Raw genomic sequence first — 19970 nt, 5'->3', positions numbered from 1 at the left:
AATATTTATGTAATATTTTATGAATTGACATGATTTTTGTTCTCTTTGACCTGTTTTGTCAGGGTTTCTTGGTCAGACTGGTTTACCCGGGCCCTGTGAACATAAGTACTGTGGTTTGGGAAAACATTGTGTGGTGGACAGAGAAACAGGTGAAGGAGAGTGTCAATGTCTGGAGCGCTGCAAACCACATTACAAACCTGTGTGCGGATCTGATGGGAAACTGTACCAGAACCACTGTGAGCTCCACAGAGCCTCCTGTCTGGCCCATCAGAGAATAACCATCATGCACAGCGACGAATGCTTCTACAAAGGTAAGAACCAGCGGATTGTGTGTTGTACAAACTCGCAAACTCTCAATGCTGTTTGATTTTAAACTACATAGTTTAGAATTGGGTTTGTTTGTTTGGCTATTATTTATTTATTTATTTATTTATTTATTTATTTATTTATTTATTTATTTATTTATTTATTTATTTATTTATTTATTTATTTATTTATTTATTTATTTTATTATTTATTTATTTATTTATTTATTTGTTCATTTATTTATTTAATAAATAAATAAATAAATAAATAGTAAAATATGTTTTCACTACATACTTTAGATTTTTTTTTTTTTTTTACTTTATTTTATTTTATTTTTTTTTACAAAAAGATTTTGTGCTGTGGTTTTGTCGAACTGGAAACTCTCAGTGCGGTTTTCATTTAAATCCATACTTTAGAATGTATTAATTAATTAATTAATTAATTTATTTATTTATTTATTTATGTATTTATTTATTTATTTACTTAATAAACAAATGTGTTTCTTTATTTGTTTAGTAAATAAATAAGATTCTAAAGCAAGTAGTTAAAAATGCATACTTCAGTGTTGCGTTTGTTTATTTGTTTGTTTGCTTGTTTATTATTAAATATCTATCTATTTATTTATTTACAAATTAAAACATTTATTCTGCACGGATGCATTACATTTTTAAAAGTGACAGTAACTCACTGTGAATAAAGATAAGTATGATGAAATTGCAAGTGAACCTTGTCAAGTATGGTTTTATCCTTGAAATTGGTCCTCTGCTTTTAACCCATCCAACTCACACACGCACGTTTGAGCGAGAAGAGAGAACACACACACACACACACAAACATGGTGAGCATACACCTGGAGCACTGGGCAGCCATTGCTTCCAGCACCTGGGGAGCAATTAGGGGTTCGGTGCCTTGCTCAGGGGCACCTCAGCTGGGGCTCAAAGATGGAGAGAGTGCAGTTCATTCACTCCCTCCGTCATTGAATTCCTGCTGGGACCAGGAACCTGCAATCGTTTGATTACAAGTCCAACTGCCTAACCATTAGCCCCACAACTTTCCCCCAACTACAAAAACAACATTTGTTCATTTGTTCATTGGATTGTCCTTTTGTCTGTTCCTTCCATTTGTTCATTCATTCCTTCATTTGTCTGCTATAAGTGAGATTATACTGGGTGAGCTAAACTATCCGTAGTATATGTGTGTATGAGAGTATTTTCTAGGATTTAAGATCACGTGACACTAAATACAGGAGTATTGATGCTTAATATTCAGGCTAAATACATTACATTTAAAACATATTCTGACAGAAGAAAAGCACTAACATTTCACAGTGCTGCTGATGGCTGATTGTTTGCTTTTTTGATAGATTAAATATGTGTTTTTTATTCTTAAAATGATGTGTTGTTATATGAACAGCACATCCAGATGAGTGCAGCGAGGCAATGGAGAGGCATTTGATAAACATATTTTCCAAGAAAAGAGAAAGGTTGTTTTGTTCCGCATAATAAGCAAGATGCGATTCTCGGAAATTAAGTCCAGTACTAATGGACTAGTAATGACCACTAATGAATGGACCGTCCGTGTTATGCTGTGAATGTAAGATCAGATTTAGAGGTGGGAACTGTGTTTCTTGAATGATCATTTATTTGAATGTAGTGCAAAAATAAATTGTCACTCATTTGGTAGATCATTACTTTTGTGCTGGCTATTATAGTGTATATTAGATAAGGCAAGTTCATTTATAAAACACATTTTAAGCACAATAATTATTCAAAGTGCTTTACATAAACAAGAATAAAAGAAGCAAAATAATGGATAATAAGGATAATAAATGAAAAAAAAGAATTAAATTAAATAAAAACTGGTTAAATGTGTTAAAACAAGTTTTTAAAATACAAGTTAAACTAAGTATAGGAAAAAACTAAGAACTAAAACATTTTAAAGATTTTAAAACAAATTCAAAATCTGTTAAATCGGTTTAAAATCAATTTTAATTTCTGAATAAAGAGTCATTTAACTTAAAAAGAACTATATTTCTTTGATTTTGATTATTTCTATAAAGCAGCCTATGCTCTGAACATAACCATGAAACAAAAGAATATTGTATAACGATGGTCTGTCCTGTAGACTATCGAAAAAAATAGATAGCTTAAAGGGGCTAATAAATTTGTCCCTAAAATAATAATAATAATAAAAAATAAAAAAAACTAACTGCTTTTATTCTGGCAGAAAAAAGACTTTCTCCAGAAAAAAAAAATGATCAGACATACTGTAAAAAATGTCATTGCTCTGCTAAACATAATTTATGAAATATTTAAAATAAAAATAAAAATTCAAAAGGGGGCTAATAATTTTGACTTCAACTATATATATATATAATTTCCAGAGATATAGGGATTTTATTGTGGCTTCATGAGTAAATTGTTAGTTCAACCAATATTTTCTCAGATTTAAAAAACAAAGATTGGTCACACTGAATACTATTTTCTATTTGAAGATGATTAGCAGAAGACAGTAGCTATGTTTCCATCCACCTAAATTTTTAAATTAAATTAAAAAAAAAACAACTGATTGAAATGCTGAGATGCGCATAAGTTTTTAAAATCTGCATAAAAAACATATGCGCATAACTGGGTTAGATTAACTTTTTAATCGATAAGAAAAGATGGACATAAACTACAATGAAAACACTTTTACCGAACAAATTCCAGTATGTGTATTAAAAAAAGGTCATGTGATTTGGTTATAAGAGATTTTGTGATGATAAAAATGTGTGTGAATGGACAAACCAGCAGGCTGAGCACACTGTAAATCACCGGAACTTTTGTTTTGGTCATTCTAAAATGCCTTGACCATCTCAGTATTAGTGTTATTATATTATTAATGCCTTCAAACACCACTGCGTGTTCACTGTTCACTGTGTCAGGATTGTCTTCTGCGGCACAAGTTATTTATTAAATGAAGAAAAGATTCACGCAGCTTCTCTTATCGCAGCAAATTTTATTTTTACCGTTGATATTTGGCGTCAGATAATCAGGAAGTGATGATTTTGTTCACTTTGACTTGTTAGATGGAAACGCTGCTTTATTCACACGTCTTTTATGCGATAATCCAGTTTTGCACATAAAATCCATTTGCATTTCTGTATGGAAACATAGCTAATGTCCTTCTATCAAAGAAGGAAATCATACTCAGCTATGATATAATTTTAAAATATAATTTTTCCATAGTTTGCTCGCCAGAAACTCTTGATGTACAATAATTCTTGGGATTGTTAATACACTTTTACTTTGTCATTTTGATTTCTAAAGCCATAAATGGTTCAGTCTTGAAGATTTTAGAATTTCAATGCTTCCTCCGTGACTTAATCACTGAATCTAAACCATTTCAATGGTTGGAAACCCAATGCAGGTCACTTTGCACACAACTACACTGCAAAAATACTTTTCTCACTTAGATTTTTTTGTCTTGTTTCTAGTCCAAATATCTAAAAAATCACAGACTCTCTTCTGCAGAAAGAGAACAGGCAATAATATGATCACTTCCACATTCATAGAGAGAAATAGAGAGAGAAATCAAACCTCTGAATGCCCTCTCGAATCAAAGCGTTTGGCCGTCAGATGATGATATTGACCTGCTCGACCCAATCAGTGTGAGTTTGGAGAGTGGGAGAAACGTATATATAGTTCATGCAGATGACTGTCCTGAATATTTCTGAAGTTTCAACAAAGACACCTCTCGCCTGATCGCTATATTAATATTAATCTTTTTTTTTTTTTTTGGATTTTTTGTCTAATTAGTTTGTTTTGGTACTCTCAATCATGTATGTGGTTTTATAAAATGTTCGGTTTGATCTTCTCTGCTGAAAACTTTTAAGATTAAACTGTAGAAAGTTGATAATTGGATTGGATAATTAGGCGTTTTAATTAGCAGCAGTGTATTAAATGGGCCCTAATGGTTTTCACAATGGCAGGTGCACTTGCGGTATTATTTTTGTGCTTATTTTCAGGAGGTTCGAGAGCGTTGGGTGAACATGTTTACATTGTTATCATTCTGGGGAAAAAAAAATACTTTTTGCACTAAGAAACCTTTAACAGAACTTAAACAGGTATAGTATTTTTCCCCTTTTTTGCCAGAAGTAAACAAGAATAGAAAGAAATTTGACTAAAAATAAAAAAATAAATAAATAAGGTTTTGATTCGGTCTCGATTTTAAAGTTGGTTCAGTATGTTTAATCATTCATTCATTCATTTTCTTGTCAGCTTAGTCCCTTTATTAATCCGGGGTCGCCACAGCGGAATGAACCGCCAGCTTATCCAGCAAGTTTTTACGCAGCGGATGCCCTTCCAGCCGCAACCCATCTCTGGGAAACATCCACACACACATTCACACGCACACTCATACACTACGGACAATTTAGCCTACCCAATTTACTACTACATTTAATTTGTTTGTTTAAACTCAACCCATATAAATTGTTTGCAACAATTTTGCAGAATCAATTTTATATACAGCAGGATAAAAATACAATAAATACATTAAAATACATAAAAATCATATAAATAAATAAATACACAAAAATACTTCTTGTTTGTTCAAACCACCTATTATTACCACAATTACCACAATTATTTTTATTTGTTTTCATTATTTATTTTCATTATATATTTTCAATATTTACTTATTTATTTATTTATTATTTTTATTTATTTATTTATTTTTTTTTGGGGGGGGGGGTAACTTGATTGTTTTATGTTCAATCTACTTAAATCTAGAAAAAAATATTAAGAAAAAAATATGAATTAATATATTAATTCTGTTTTTAAAATAATTTCAGTAATATTATTGACTGATATGAAAACCTTCAGATACAGTTTAAGTAATATTTTTGATCTTGTTGTAGATATATTATTTAAGAGACGTGCTTTGTTTTCCAAATTATTGGTTCTAATTGGATTTGCATTGTAAACATTAAATAAAAGTTAAAAAAAGTTGTTTTTTTTCATGTATTAAGATTTTAGTTATGATAGTCCCACAATCATTCCACATAAATCTGCAGATTTCTGTACAAAAGTTTCTGCAAAAACACCAAAAAAATATCTGCAGGTTCTGTCTGGCCTTTAATCATAGTACATGCATGTGAAATAGGACTCCAAAATAAAGTCAAATAAAATAAACCAGTTTATCTAGAGTACATAAGTTAGAATCAGGAGTTTAGGGAGAGCAATAAACTATTTTTTACAACGCTTATGTATTCTTTATTAAAAATTCATGGTGCACAAGTGAAACAGCACTGTAAAATAAAGTACTAATAAAAACATGTACTTTAATCCATTATGTATTTATTTTTATTTGTACTGTCAAATGAAAACAAAATAATAACAATAAAATTAGTATTAATTTGTAAGTATCCAAGTATATTTGGATATATAGTATCCAAGATATATTTGTTGAACTTGAAGCAAACTTGTGTTCACAGCTATACATTAGTTTTATTTTTCCTGTCCTACTGCAAAAATGCTATATATATATATATATATATATATATATATATATATATATATATATATATATATATATATATATATATATATATATATATATATATATATATATATATATATAATTTTTTTTTTTTCAAGCACAAACCTCATTAAATTTAGCTATATTTGTGTTTAAAAAGTAAAATAAAAAAAGGAATATTTCACTTGGGTAAGACAAATATCCATCTTACATCCTATTTTCAAACAGCTCTTTCTTGTCAAATGAATTGTGTTGTGTCTGTAGATGTTTAGATACTAAACTAGAGTAAATGCATTGAATCGAACCACAGACAAATACAATATCAATAATAAATGATGAAGCTTCATGCCCGTTCACAGATTGCCGTGCCTTAAAGTATTTGTACTATTTTATAATTAAGTTGACAGATTATTGTATGCACGTAAATGGTGTGTGTACAGACATCAGTTGTTTCAGCACTAGTTGCACACAACTGTGGCCAATTAAGTGAGAAAGCGCTGCAAACTAGTTTTCTCTAATGCATCATTTATGGTCCACGTTTCTCTCTGTGCAACACTCCAACATTTTTTCTTGTCTCAGGCCGTTTGATTGTCTGGCCAGGCAGTGTTTACAAATACTGATATTGTCAGAGTCTAGTGATTTGGGAACGATGCATATGCCAAAGCAAATGAACTGAAAAATACAGGAGGAAAAATAGAGAGATTGCTGATTTTTCCCAACTATACACTGACCGGGCGAAGATGAGGAGTAGCAGGACAGCCGCTGTAACACTGAGTAATAAAACATCACAGAACATATGCTGGAGGCTACAGAACCTGCGTGTCCCAATGGGAAGGCAGTGAAGGAGTTTCTCTGTAGCCAGTGAAGAGCTTTTGGCTTCTGCGTGCCTGTACGGCTGTGTGCTTTGGCACGGGGCACTGGGTTTGGATAACGATGGGATGCAAGCTGTTGGGTTGGAAAAATGAATGTAAATGCTTTTCTAATTGCTCACATGCATTCAAGCCTAATATTACATCATATCTATCTATCTATCTATCTATCTATCTATCTATCTATCTATCTATCTATCTATCTATCTATCTATCTATCTATCTATCTATCTATCTATCTATCTATCTATCTATCTATCTATCTATCTATCTATCTATCTATCTATCTATCTATCTAGTGGAATAAAAGTGGAAAAAACTGAACTCCACTGAAGACATCCATAAGCCTACATATTTAATTTTGTTTGTTAAGCGCAAAGATTTGTTTCAAAACTATTTCTAAATTTAGTTCTAATTTCCAGCAAACGAATAAATGAACAATAATAATGAAGTGTGGTCAAAAAACTGAGTTATATCCAAACACAGGTCCTATTCTTATGCCATATGGTGATGCATACATCTCCAAAACATGACAGGTGGACAAATGTAAACTAGTTTTTATTCAAACAAATATAAATATGCATATAATAAATAATACTAATAATAATAACAACATTATACAAATGCAAACTGTCATGAATAAATGGGAAATAACTCAAACCTTCAATATTAGTCAACACATACAACAATGCATGTTTTGTACCTGTAAATATTAAAGAAAATAATATTTCAGTGTTTACAATTTACATAAAAAGCTAAATTCACTGTTACTTGCTGATGTTACTGTCGTTTTGTAACAGATTGTAAAAAAAAAAAGCAGTATCAATTTAAAACGGTTTCTATTTAAAAATGGATGTTTGCACCCTCAAGTTTAACACTTTCTAAATGACAAATGTTTACAAAGCTTTAGTAAAATAAGCACACAAAAGAATAAAACAGGCTGTGCTGTCAATTACTTTTACATAGGAACCCAGGATTTATGGTACCCCTGCTGTTCTTGTTTAATACTTCAAACAAAAGCAAAATATTACGCATCAAAGTTAGAAACTTTCAAAGTACTTATGATGAATAATCGTCAGACGTCTCGAACGACAGCTCTACTGTCAGTCGGAGGGAACAAAGAAAAAAAAGTTTCATTTCTTTCCACGTTGACTGTTAGGGAAAATATCCCTCCATTAAGCTTTCCTCTGTCTGTTAAGCTTCAATTATACCCCTCATTCCAGTGACTCGCTCGCCGTATGACTGTTTGCACTGGGGAAATTAAATGGCTCTTTCTGAATTGTGCTCTCTGCTCCACACGCTGTGTAAGTTTGGTTGTTTGAGTTGTTTTTGGACATGATAAATTCGTCTCATTCTTTTCTCCCCATTACCTCAATTTCTTTCATGAGAATGAAGAGTTAATGACGCTTGTGTCTGTCTGATGCAGCGCCGCTCAGCCATCAGTCAGACTTCCACATGTCTTGTGTTTTTCTTCTGTCGCTCTGGATGTTTCTGGCGATGGAAAGCGCTGACAGGCTTTTATGAGTTACTTATGTTCAAAGTGTTACTTCTGTGTGGATGTCTAGTGTTCAGAAGGTTTGGGTTAGGCTTGTTTGTTTTCTAAGATATTCCAAAAAAATTTTTTTGATAGGAATGATTAGATTTTTTTTTTAATTTAGAAAAGATTTATGTCTCATATAAAGGATGTTAAGTTTCTGTAAGCGGCACAACTAGATTTCTTTGATCATCAAATCTGTTTAATGATGGATGGGTTTAATTAATGATGGTTTCTAAAAGATTGTGTTCAACCGAAGGCTGTCATTGCCATGAAAATCGAATCGCATCACAGAAATGAATCTTATTTTAAAATAGAATCATATTTGAAAACTAGATCATTTAAATGCTGGAAATGTTTTAGAGTTTTACTTAATGTGTGTCCTTGCTGAGCCTCAACAAAACCTCACAAACATTACAGTTAAAAATTGGAATTGCGGTAGGTCTCTCAGATAATAATTATAAAAATATATTTTAATAAAATGTAACACGCTGAAAAAAAAAAAAAAAATATATATATATATATATATATATATATATATATATATATATATATATATATATATATATATATATATATATATACATATATAGTATTTTTTTATTTATACTACCTGACAAAAGTCTTTTCATCAAACCTAGTTGTAAGAGCAACAATTTTAACTAACTTTACCTCTAGTTGATCATTTGGAAAAGTGGGCAGAAGGTGGATTTTTCTGATGAATTGTCTGTTGAACTGCATCCCGATCATCACAATTACTGCAGAAGACCTACTGGAACCCGCATGGACCCAATATTCTCACATATACAGGCAAGTTTGTTGAAGAAAAAATTCCGTATGGGGGTGTGCGAGAGATCTGCAGAGTGGATTGCAGAGTGGATGAGAGGGCAAATTCTACAGCAGGAAAGTCCTCCTCCTCATACTTCAGCCTCCACATCAAAGTTTCAGAAATTAAAGAAGGTCAAGAATGGCGGGCTTAGTCACGAAACATGAACATTATTGAGCATGTATGGAGTAAGATTAAGGAGGAGGCATTGAAGATGAATCCAAAGAATCTTGATGAACTCTGGGAGTCCTGCAAGAACGCTTTCTTTGCCATTCCAGATGACTTTATTAATAAGTGATTTGAGTCATTGCAGAGATGTATGGATGCAGTCCTCCAAGCTCACAAGAGTCATACACAATTTTCATTCTTTTTCCACTTCAGCATGACTTTATATTCTATACTGGACATTACTTCAGTTAAGTGAAAAGACTTTTGTCTAAGCAAAGTCAGACCTTATACTGTTCTAATGAAATAATTAAAAATCAAGGCATGATCATATTTTATTTTTGTTAAATAAATCTAATCTAGAGGCCTTTGCATATAAGCCAATTCTGATAACAAATTATCAAGTAGAAATCAAGTTATTATTTGTTGTTCCTAAGACTTAGGGAGGCAACACGATTTGTATCGGGTAGTGTGTTCATTTATTTAGTAGTTAGTTAAGGATATAATATAATATAAGCAGGTTGTTTGTTGTTGTTGTTGTTGTTGTTGTTTTTACTGTCCTTTGCTTTAAGTGTTTTAAAGGCAAACTGTGTACACTTGAGTACTACTGTAGCTCATAGTCTACACCAGACGTCATTGCCAACTAAGACGTCAGAGCTAATGCAGCATTAGAACAGCAAGAGTACTTTCAAAACTGAAACATAATGTCTGAAAAATCCATTATTAAGGAGAAGTAATGCTGTTTTGAAGCTGCTGGAAAATATTAGAAACAGGGAGTGTTTCTTAACTTGGTTTTCAACACGTCCAAGCACTTGACTATAATTGGCACCCTAGGTAAATATGTGCAAAGATGGTTGTGAAAAAAGATGCTCAACTTGTTATTAGTTTTGGTTTTATATTAACAAAAAATCTTTGTTTTAAATAAGACCAAATGTTTATGAAAACATCAAAATGATTAACAAAATATAACGTAATGAGTGAATGGTAAGACTTTATTTTGATGGTCTCTATTGCACATTTTGTTGACTAAGATTTGCATTACAACTACATGTCAATTACTTCTCATTTCAGTATTAGTAGACTGTCTCCTTTATATATGCTGATACTGCTCCTTTAACACATTTAACTGACTCTAAGAAACTTTGCAAGTGCATGTCAACTTACACTAACCCTAACCCCAGCCTAACAGTCTACTTATAATCTAATGAGAATTATTTGGCATGTAGATGCATTGTAACTTAATTCAACAAAATGTGTTAAAGAGACCATCATAATAAGGTGATTAAAAAATAAATAAACAATATGAAAGATCTTACTGATGCACTTTTTGAAGTATAAATAGAATTATATTTGACTTGTTTTCAGTACATCTGTGTGACTATGCAGAGGAACTTGTTCAAACATGACCTCATTGTTCACAACGTTATTACTTAAAGTTACATCAGAGGTCAATTTCACTCAATTCATTCACCATAGGTAAAGCAAAAACAGCTGTGATGTGTGGCAGAAGGTTGTTGAAATTCACAAAATTAGAAGTAGCCATAGGTAAACAGCAGTAACATTGAAAATGTCCACCATTAGGGTAATCATAAAGAAATTAGTCAACTGGTAGAGTTATTGATCAGATGAAAGAGGACATTAATTTTTTTCGGCTTAGTTCCTTTATTTATCTGGGGTCCCCACAGTGGAATGAACCGCCAACTTATCCAGTATATGTTTTACACAGCGGATGCCCTTCCGGCTCCAACCCAGTACTGGGAAACATACATGCACACACATCATTCACACACTTACACAACTGACAATTTGGCCTACCCAATTCACCTAGACCACATTTCTTTCAACTTGTGGGGAAAACGCAAGCACCCGGAGGAAACCCACATGGGGAGAACATGCAAACTCCCTCATCAACGCCCTTTATTTATTTATTTTGTTATTATTTTGTTTTTAAGGTTCAATGAGAGAATTCTAGCCTATGTTGGGCTGAACAAGTGTGTGAATTTGAGGTGGATATGTGATGTAATGATCATCACTAAGAGAGGATCTGTATCTGCATTTTTTAAAAATTAAGTCTACCTTCATGTGTTACTCCATACAAAGTGTGAAGCTGCCTGCTTGATTCCTGTCACATGACTAGTGGTTCGCTCGTGGCACTCTAAAAGGTTTCCATTTTATTTGTGACATGTGCATCCCTTCCTGTTTGCATGCTGAACAGGCGTATTTCCATTTAAAATAATGAAACTGAGCGTGCAAAAGGTGCTATATGTGAAAGTCCCCTTTTTGTGACTTACAATATCAGACCTCCACATTGCAAGGCCCTGTTTCCAGTTGAATTTAACTGAAATAAAAACTTTACATGGGCTGGTCAAAGAGCTGTAAAATGATCTGGACTAATCTAATGTATGCCGTACCTGTCAACCCTCCCATTTTTCCCAGGATTCTCTCGTATTTTACAGTTCTATCCCGCTATCATCCCGTAATGTATTTTCCGGTATTTTTTCCCTATTTTCAGTCTTTCTCTGAAGGGTGGCAATAAATATTAAAGACCCGATCCTCCTTATAAGCAATCCATACCGCCGAGCCACCAGGGGCCGCCCCTTGCTCTTTACTGTGAATTTCTTTTGTGGTTTCTTTTTGTTTAGGCATGAATCACTTTGAAATAAATATAAAAATGGCTCGATTCCCTTTCTTTTTCATTACAGGTGCCGTCGCCCCTCCTATGCAGTCCTCAAAACAGTCATATAGCGGTGCGTGACTGTCAGCTGATGTGCTCCATAGTGATAAATAGACGCTGTTTCCCATACAGATTCTGTACACGCAATTTAAAGCAGAGCGAAAGTCTGCATTTTTGAACAGACATATACACAATTAAGAATAATAACATCTAAAGATGTCGATTTTGATGAGTTTTTTTCTAAACACAACTCGTTTTGTCCTAAATAAGCATAAAAATTTAGGAAAGCAGTCGAATGCTTGCATTATAATGTTAGATGTGTGCATTTTTAAAGTGACATCTGTTATTTAATGTAATCAAACAAAAAAATCCAAATAAATGAGAGATTAATTTGTTGATCTTAATCAGAATGTCAAGTAAGTTATAAGGTGAAGAGAAGGTTGATGAGATTTGATACTTGATTCTATTACTTTATAAGAGCTATTAATCTTAATGAGCTAAACTGTTTGCTAATTTATTTGCTGCTAATGTTTTTTTTTTTTTCATTTGTAAATATTAATAATCAAACATATTACTGACTGTTTAGCTGTTTATTTAAAATGAAACAGCTCCAGAAGAACAGATTTAGCAATTTGGGTATTTTTTTAGGTAGGGAGAAATATTCCTTATTATGGTGGGCGTATCACTTATTTTCCCATCCCAATGTTGACAGGTATATTATATGCTCAAATATAATATTGTAAAGCTTCCTAAAGAAAATATTCATTTAAAAGTAGCGATTTGTGAGGGGTGTACTAATATATGTTGAGTGTTGTAAATTAAATGATACCAAAAAATCTTCATCAATGAAAGTTTTCAGAAGTTAGTTTAGTCATGGGTTCAGAAATCTCCAAAACTACAATTTAACGCAGGGGTGGGCAAACGCGGCCGTGGAAGGCCAGTGTCCTGCATAGATTAGCTCCAACACTAATAAAATACTCCTGAACATGCTAATCAGTGTCTTCAAGATCATAGATATGTATACTAGATATCGCATATGGACCCTGAGCAGGCGTCAATAGCACCGCCACATTTGTACAGTGCTCCCAGGACAAATGTCATTCAACTGCACTAGTCAAGACAGTAGGCTCGTTCGACTTGGCCAAAATCTGCGCAGAATCGATCACCGGTGATCACCGCAAGATGCATGCCGGTTAGAAATGTGTCCGCCTTGCCTTCGCCTCGCTCTGATGTCACGCTGACGTGCGCCAAAAAACTCTCGCGATCGCGAGGCGGGTACCTCGGATAGAGCAGTCGGCCGCAGTTGCTCTCAAAAGACTGCGTTACCAAAAGCATGATGGGAAACGACTGGCTGACGACACAGCTGAATGCTCATTGGATGAGACTGATACATTACACTTTATTATCTTGTTTTACTAAGGTTTATACCTGGATTTGTTGAATACCTTTTTTGTATTTTCGTTGATAATTAAAAAAAAAGTCATAAAAAGCATTACATATGGTTATTTATTTAGATTTACACGCAAACAAAAACAAAACACATCTTTGTAAAACATAACGTGACCTATCCAATATAACTAAATGTTACTAATAAATCATTAGGATGTGTGTGTGCTGTATTTTACTTCTCTCTCAGTTTTAAGTCCTGTTTGTTGTTATTTTCACTTTTTGTATGTTTGTGTGAATTTTGTATTGTAATTTCTATGCAGCATTATTCCATTAAAGTCAATCCAATATATACATATATTTCGAAATACAAAGATAATCAGACTGTTTTGTCATTATACCTCATCTTTGTGTGGTTTCATATGAGAAGTGAAAAGGGTGTAGTAAACAAGACACACACACACACACACACACACACACACACACACACACACACACACACACATATGTATATGTATATGTATATGTATGTGGAGTCAAAAGTCATGTTTAATAGACCAAGAACATTTCCACAGTTTTTCCTACAGTCTAATAGTTTTTATTCTGGAGAAAGTCTTGGGCTATTTATTTTAATCTGGCTGGAGTAAAAGCAGTTTATATAGACCTAATAAGCTTGTCAATATAATTAACCCCCTAAGAATTTATTTGTCAAACAAACATTTGTCATGACTTGTCACTCAAAAGCATCTTGCTATGGCTACTTCATTTATAATGTAGCCAAATTAGGTTTCTTGAAAGTTTTCTTGCTGTATAAGCTGTTTATTTTGTTATTCTTTTAACGTTTGTTGAATATACAGAATTATATATTTAATACACCCTTTTAGTTAATGAGCTGTTCATCTTCTGTAATTTTGACCATCTCTGTAAAAACAGTGATATTTCTATTGCATCCACTCCCACATTAAAAATACTATAGTAATGTATACTGTAGTGCTTTTGAACCATGTTATAAAATAGCCTATTTAAATTTTATAGTTCTGGTATCACAACAACTATAAACACAACACAATACTGAATAAACATGTTCAAAAATGCTATAATATTTACTATAAATCACCATAGTATTTTTTTCATGAGGTCATTCGTCTGCGATAAAAAACGCGAACGAGATCTCCGCCACTGGTGACGTTTCCAGGTGGCTAAACAGCGAGATTCGGCAGGTGTCCGACTTCTGATGTAATTTTTGAGCCCTCCTCTTACTGCGCACGCCTGCTCTCGTTTACAATGCAGTTAAGGCGAGGCGCACCTCAAACGAGCCTAGTGTTACTACGTGAAGATGCTGAACTTTAGCGCTGTCTACAGGTGTATTAATGAGCAAACAAAGAAAACAAAGCACAAAGACAGAACATTTCATTGGTAATATTTTGTTTTTAACGTTTTTTTTATGTTATGAACTTTTGTGCTAAACAGGTAACGTTATTGATGATAATACAGTCACTCACTGCATTCACCATGAGGCAAAATAGCACCAACTCACACTAAATACTAAGCTTATGGTAGTTTTGTTGAATAAAATAAGCAAACAATGCAAAAGAAATATGACAATGAGATGCTGCGGTGCCAGAAACTTGTATTGTTGACGGCTAAGCGAACGAGTCGTTCATAACAGAGATTCATTTACACAGACACTCTCTGTGTTAGAAGGAGAAGTGAGAGCAGGAGAGGAGGAGTGTTTCAGGACACGGATTAGATCAAATTTAACAGGAAGGGAGGATAATACATTTACATGCACACAAACACAAGCTTTTTGTCAGGAATGCCTGTGTGGTCACTGATCCATCAATGTAGAAAAGTGATGTGAAATTGCAATTTTTGTAATTAAAAAAACATTTGCATACTGACCTCCGGGAAAACTCCCGATCATGTGTGTGTGTGTGTGTGTGTGTGTGTGTGTGTGTGTGTGTGTGTGTGTGTGTGTGTGTGTGTGTGTGTGTGTGTATCTCTGGCTCTGGATGGCCACAGTCCTTCACTACAGCTTGGTCCTGCATCCATTTCAAAGGATCACTACCCTGTACTAAAATGGCGGCTCTATTGACACATTCCTTCCAATAGACAACAACAGGGCTGGCAACATCTAATGTAAATATCTATGCTTTAAGATCATTAGAAATCTATAAGCAGGTGTGTTTGATAAGAGTTGGAGCTAAACTCTGCTGGACCCCAACCCTCCATGACCGAGTTCGGCAACCCCTGATCTAACGGCACCTTCACCTACATAAATTTGCAAGTTATTATTATTATTATTTTTATTATTATTATTATTATTATTATTATTACTTTTGCTTTTAAAGCCTCAATGCTTGGAAATAAATAAATGTACATGTCCTCAATGTTGTTTAACTTTTTTAATATTGCTCTCTCTCTCTCTATCTTTCTCTCTCTCTCTCCTTCTCTCTCTCTCTCTCTCTCTCTCTCTCTCTCTCTCTCTCTCTCCCCCTTCTTTCCGCAAGATCAAAAAGTTGAACATATCTAACAAGGGTGCCAAGTATTAATGGCAGGTTCTGTACTGTATATCATCAGGTCATACTCATTAGAGTGAACAAAGTTTCTTCTCTCATTCTCATGGCCTTAGTGTTGTTTAATTCTCAGTTTATCCTGTTTAAGCTGCGTCTCTGCATCAGCAGGTAATGTTGTCTCTAACAGGCTCATTAGCAGGAGGAGGGACGGTCAGGGTGGGTTTCTCCCACAAGACAGAAGCATTTTTCCCCACCGACAGCCTTTAATTAGATGTCACAATGCAGACGCTTTCAGTACACCCCGGCTGACGCTACTAACAACTGACATGTCTGGTCATGCAGGGTTATGTTCTCATATGTCAATGTATAGATGTTCATTCTTTGCTCATATAACTTGGTGAACAGGGTTTATTTGCTGGATACGCTAAATATCTGTTAACTAACAATTTCCAGATTTTGTGATTCACTAGTGTTTTCTGTTTATTTATGGTGGTGAATGTTAATTTCTGCTCTGTCGACTTTTGATGTTGAAAATTCAACTCTATAGTTTAACAAAGTGACTTTTAATGACATTTTAGTAGTTTGAAATTACATAAATGTACAGGCCATTTATATGGATTCCACTAATAAACTTATTGGGAATTTCACAAGAAAAACAATGTTGTGCTTGGTTTTAAGCATAACTTTATTATTTTATGAGTTATTTACAAGCCCCCTTACCTATACGAATGTGCCACAAACAGAATGTTAATATCAACAATCATTCCCATTTTATTAATGTGTATCTTTATAAATGGCCCACTGTGTATAATGGCTCGATACTGAACTGTCCTTTAAACCCCATATTGATTGTATTATTAAAAAGGCATATCGGTGCTTAGGTTCTCTCTATCGTTCTATTAATTGTTTTTCATTTAAAGTAAGAAAAAAATTTATCTCTCAATTAATCTTTCCTATCATTGATTATGCTGATATTATCTATAGCAATACCTCTGATATTAATTTAAAACCTTTAAACACTGTCTTTAATTATCTGTGTCGATTTGTTTTAAGATGTCCTTATAGAACCCATCATTGTACATTATACGAAACACTTGGTTTGCTTCAACCTAAGTTCCGCAGACAGTATCATTGGTATTTGTTTCTTTTTAAATGTGCTTACTTTAATTTCCCTTCTTATTTAAAGCATTTCTTATTTTTTGTTCCATTTATATGATCATATTCGCTTCGTCATGTGCAACAGAATTATTTTTTGGTTCCCAGAATTTCTACAGAAAGTGGCCGCAGGTCCTTTTGATACAAAGCACCTTCCGACTGGAACAATCTCCCCTCCTTTTTTAGATCAATTAAATCACTTCGTCTTTTCAGGGCTAATTTATTTTCTCTTCTGGAAACAACTTGCGAATGTTATTAAATTTGGCTCAAATTAAATGTTTATTATTTATTTGCATATCAAATAGTTTGTACTTTTGATTATATGTTGTTGCTTATTTAGGCTTCGGATTGTGGGAAGTGTTTCAGGTGGAGTGTGCTGCTTGTTTGATAGTTTGTTTGTTTGTCTTGTCAAGTGTTTGTACTTTATGATGTGTTGTACTCTGTTTGATTTGTGAACTTTTTTAGAGAACCCCTCGAAAATGAGATGATTCATCTCAAGGGGCTATCCCATTCAATAAATTCAAATAATATATAGAGAGAAGTCTGTAAAATAACAGAAAATGTACTGGCAATTTATTAAGGTTTTTGTAATTAGTCTACCTTCATTACTGTGTAACTCCATATAAAGTGTGAAGCTGCCTGCTTGATTCTTGTAGTGTAACTAGTGGTTCGCTCGCAGCACTCTAAAATGTTTCGATTTTTTTCATGACATGCTGCATGTGCATCCCTTCATGTTTGCATGCTGAAGAAGAAGCGATTGTGATAATGAGGATACCTAAATGCAATCTAGATCACTGAGCTCCGAAAAAGCCTGCTTGCAACACAGAACTGCGAGTTTAAAGCTAAAAATTAAGAGTTTTAGTTCTGATTCGCGTTTGCAGGTGTAGCACTCTGAGATAAACATTTTAAGAAAAGTCAGATTTGCATAAAATTCCTTTCGTATTATTCCCTGGCAGAATAACAACACAAATAATATGAGAAAAAAAAAAGTGCAAGGACTTTTTGGCTTGTATGTTACTGCTTGTACATGCCAATATTGATTTCTTCTTCTTGAGGAAGTTCTGAGTTCAATTGTAGTTCAGCATGTACCAAGCCAGATCTCAAACTTTCCGACTGTAGGAAAACAGAAGTTCTGTCAATACAGATAAATGAGTTCAAACCTGATGTCTGCTGTCAGGAGAACTGACTTCCTCAAAAAAAAAAAAAAAAAAAAAACACACCTCCGCTATAGAAACCACTTCACACAGAGCCAGAATATCAAGAATTCAAGCCTGACGAAAATACTACCTGTTCTTACACCACTTTGACACAACTGTTTATTTCTGGTCTGGAATATAGAGAACTTGATTTATTTATTGTCTGTTATATATTTGTTTAGTTGGGGCAATTGACTATAAAATATATGCGCTTATCAACCAAAATCTTAGAACAGTCATCTAAAATGTCATATAATAATAATTAATGTATTTATCAAGTTTAACATTGCTTAATAAAAAGTGTGTGTGTGTCTGCATGTGCGTGCATGTGTGCGCGTGTACAAGTTTGTGTGGTTTAGAGGGACAATAAGTTGTAGAATGACATGAATATGACCTAGTTTTACTATAGTAAGCTGATTTACTGGGACATACATTGTGTCCCTGTAATTTAAAACACTTAATCTTACCCAAATGGGGTCTTTTTACATTTCAAAATTTGCCACAATCTAACCCTAACACTAACCTATACAATAAGTTTTTTTTTTTTTTTTTTATAACTGTATTAAATACATTAAGCCTGTGGAGTGTCCCTATAAACCACATATTCAAGTATGTGTGTGTGTGCGAGTATGTTTATGTGGCTTACAGGGACAATAAGTTGTAGAATGACGTGGATATGAACTAGTTGTATTCTATTAAACTGGTTTACTTGGACATACCTTGTGTCCCTGTAATTCAAACTTAAAAATCATACGTAAAAGTGTCTTTTGACATTCAAAATTTTCCACAATCTAACTCTGACCCATATAACAAGGGATTTACTGTATAAAATACATTACACCAATGAAGTGTCCCTGTAATCTTTGTATACAACTGTGTGTGCATACAGGTTATTGTGGTTTACAGGCAAAATAGGTTGTATAATGACGTGGGTATGACCTAGTTGTACTCTATTAAACTGGTTTACTTGGACATACCTTGTGTCCATGCAATTCAAAACACTTAAAATTCATACCTCATGGGGTCATTTGAAATTCAAAATTTGCCACAATCTAACCCTAACCTATACAAGTGTTTTTCACTGTATCAAATACATTATGCCAATGGAGTGTCCCTGTAAACACTGGTACATACAGGTTTATGTGGTTTACAGGAACAATAAGTTGTATGATAGTGGGGATATGACCTAGCTGTACTCTATTAAACTGGTTTACTTGGACATATCTTATGTCCCTGTAATTCAACACTTAAAAACCATACCTAATGGGGTCTTTGACCTTCAAATGTTGCCACAATCTAACCCTAACCCATACAATAAGTGTTTTTCACTGCATATAATACATTATGGGCGTCACAATGGCGCAGTGGGTAGCACAATCGCCTCACAGCAAGAAAGTCGCTGGTTCGAGCCCTGGCTGGGCCAGTTATCATTTCTGTGTGGAGATTGCATGTTCTCCCCGTGTTGGCGTGGGTCTTCTCCAGGTAAACTAAATTGGCCGTAGTGTTTGAATGAGTGTGTCTGGATGTTTCCCAGTACTAGGTTGCAGCTGGAAGGGCATCCGCTGTGTAAAACATATGCTGGATAGGTTGTCTGTTCATTCTGCTGTGGCAACCCCTGATAAATAAAGGGACTAAGCCAAAGGAACATTAATGAATGATCTAGATGTACTCTATTAAGCTATTATACCTTGTGTCTGTAATTAAAAACACTTAAAAATAATACCTAATGAGGTCTTTAGACATTCATTTACCACAATCTAACCCTAACACATCCAATAGGTGTTGTTGTATTTTTTAATATATAAAATACATCAAGCCTATAG

General features: G+C 33.7%; 1 protein-coding gene across 5 annotated transcripts in view; it reads left to right on the top strand.

Moving 5' to 3' along the window:
* fstl5 (follistatin-like 5) overlaps positions 1 to 19970 on the top strand; it is a 390165-nt gene that overhangs the window by 185569 nt on the left and 184626 nt on the right. For 3 of the 5 annotated variants that reach the window (XR_015506865.1, XM_087280661.2, NM_001031842.2), the window contains 1 exon segment: positions 63 to 311. Coding sequence is in view for 2 of the 5 variants with exons in the window: in XM_087280661.2 (XP_087136787.1) it covers positions 63 to 311 (249 nt within the window). In the remaining 3 variants the exon portion in view is untranslated. 5 annotated transcript variants of the gene reach the window in all.

This window comes from Danio rerio, chromosome 14 (assembly GCF_052040795.2).
Source record: "Danio rerio strain M-AB ecotype USA chromosome 14, GRCz13ab, whole genome shotgun sequence".
NCBI lineage: Eukaryota > Metazoa > Chordata > Actinopteri > Cypriniformes > Danionidae > Danio > Danio rerio.
This window is presented reverse-complemented; position numbering and strand designations above follow the sequence as displayed.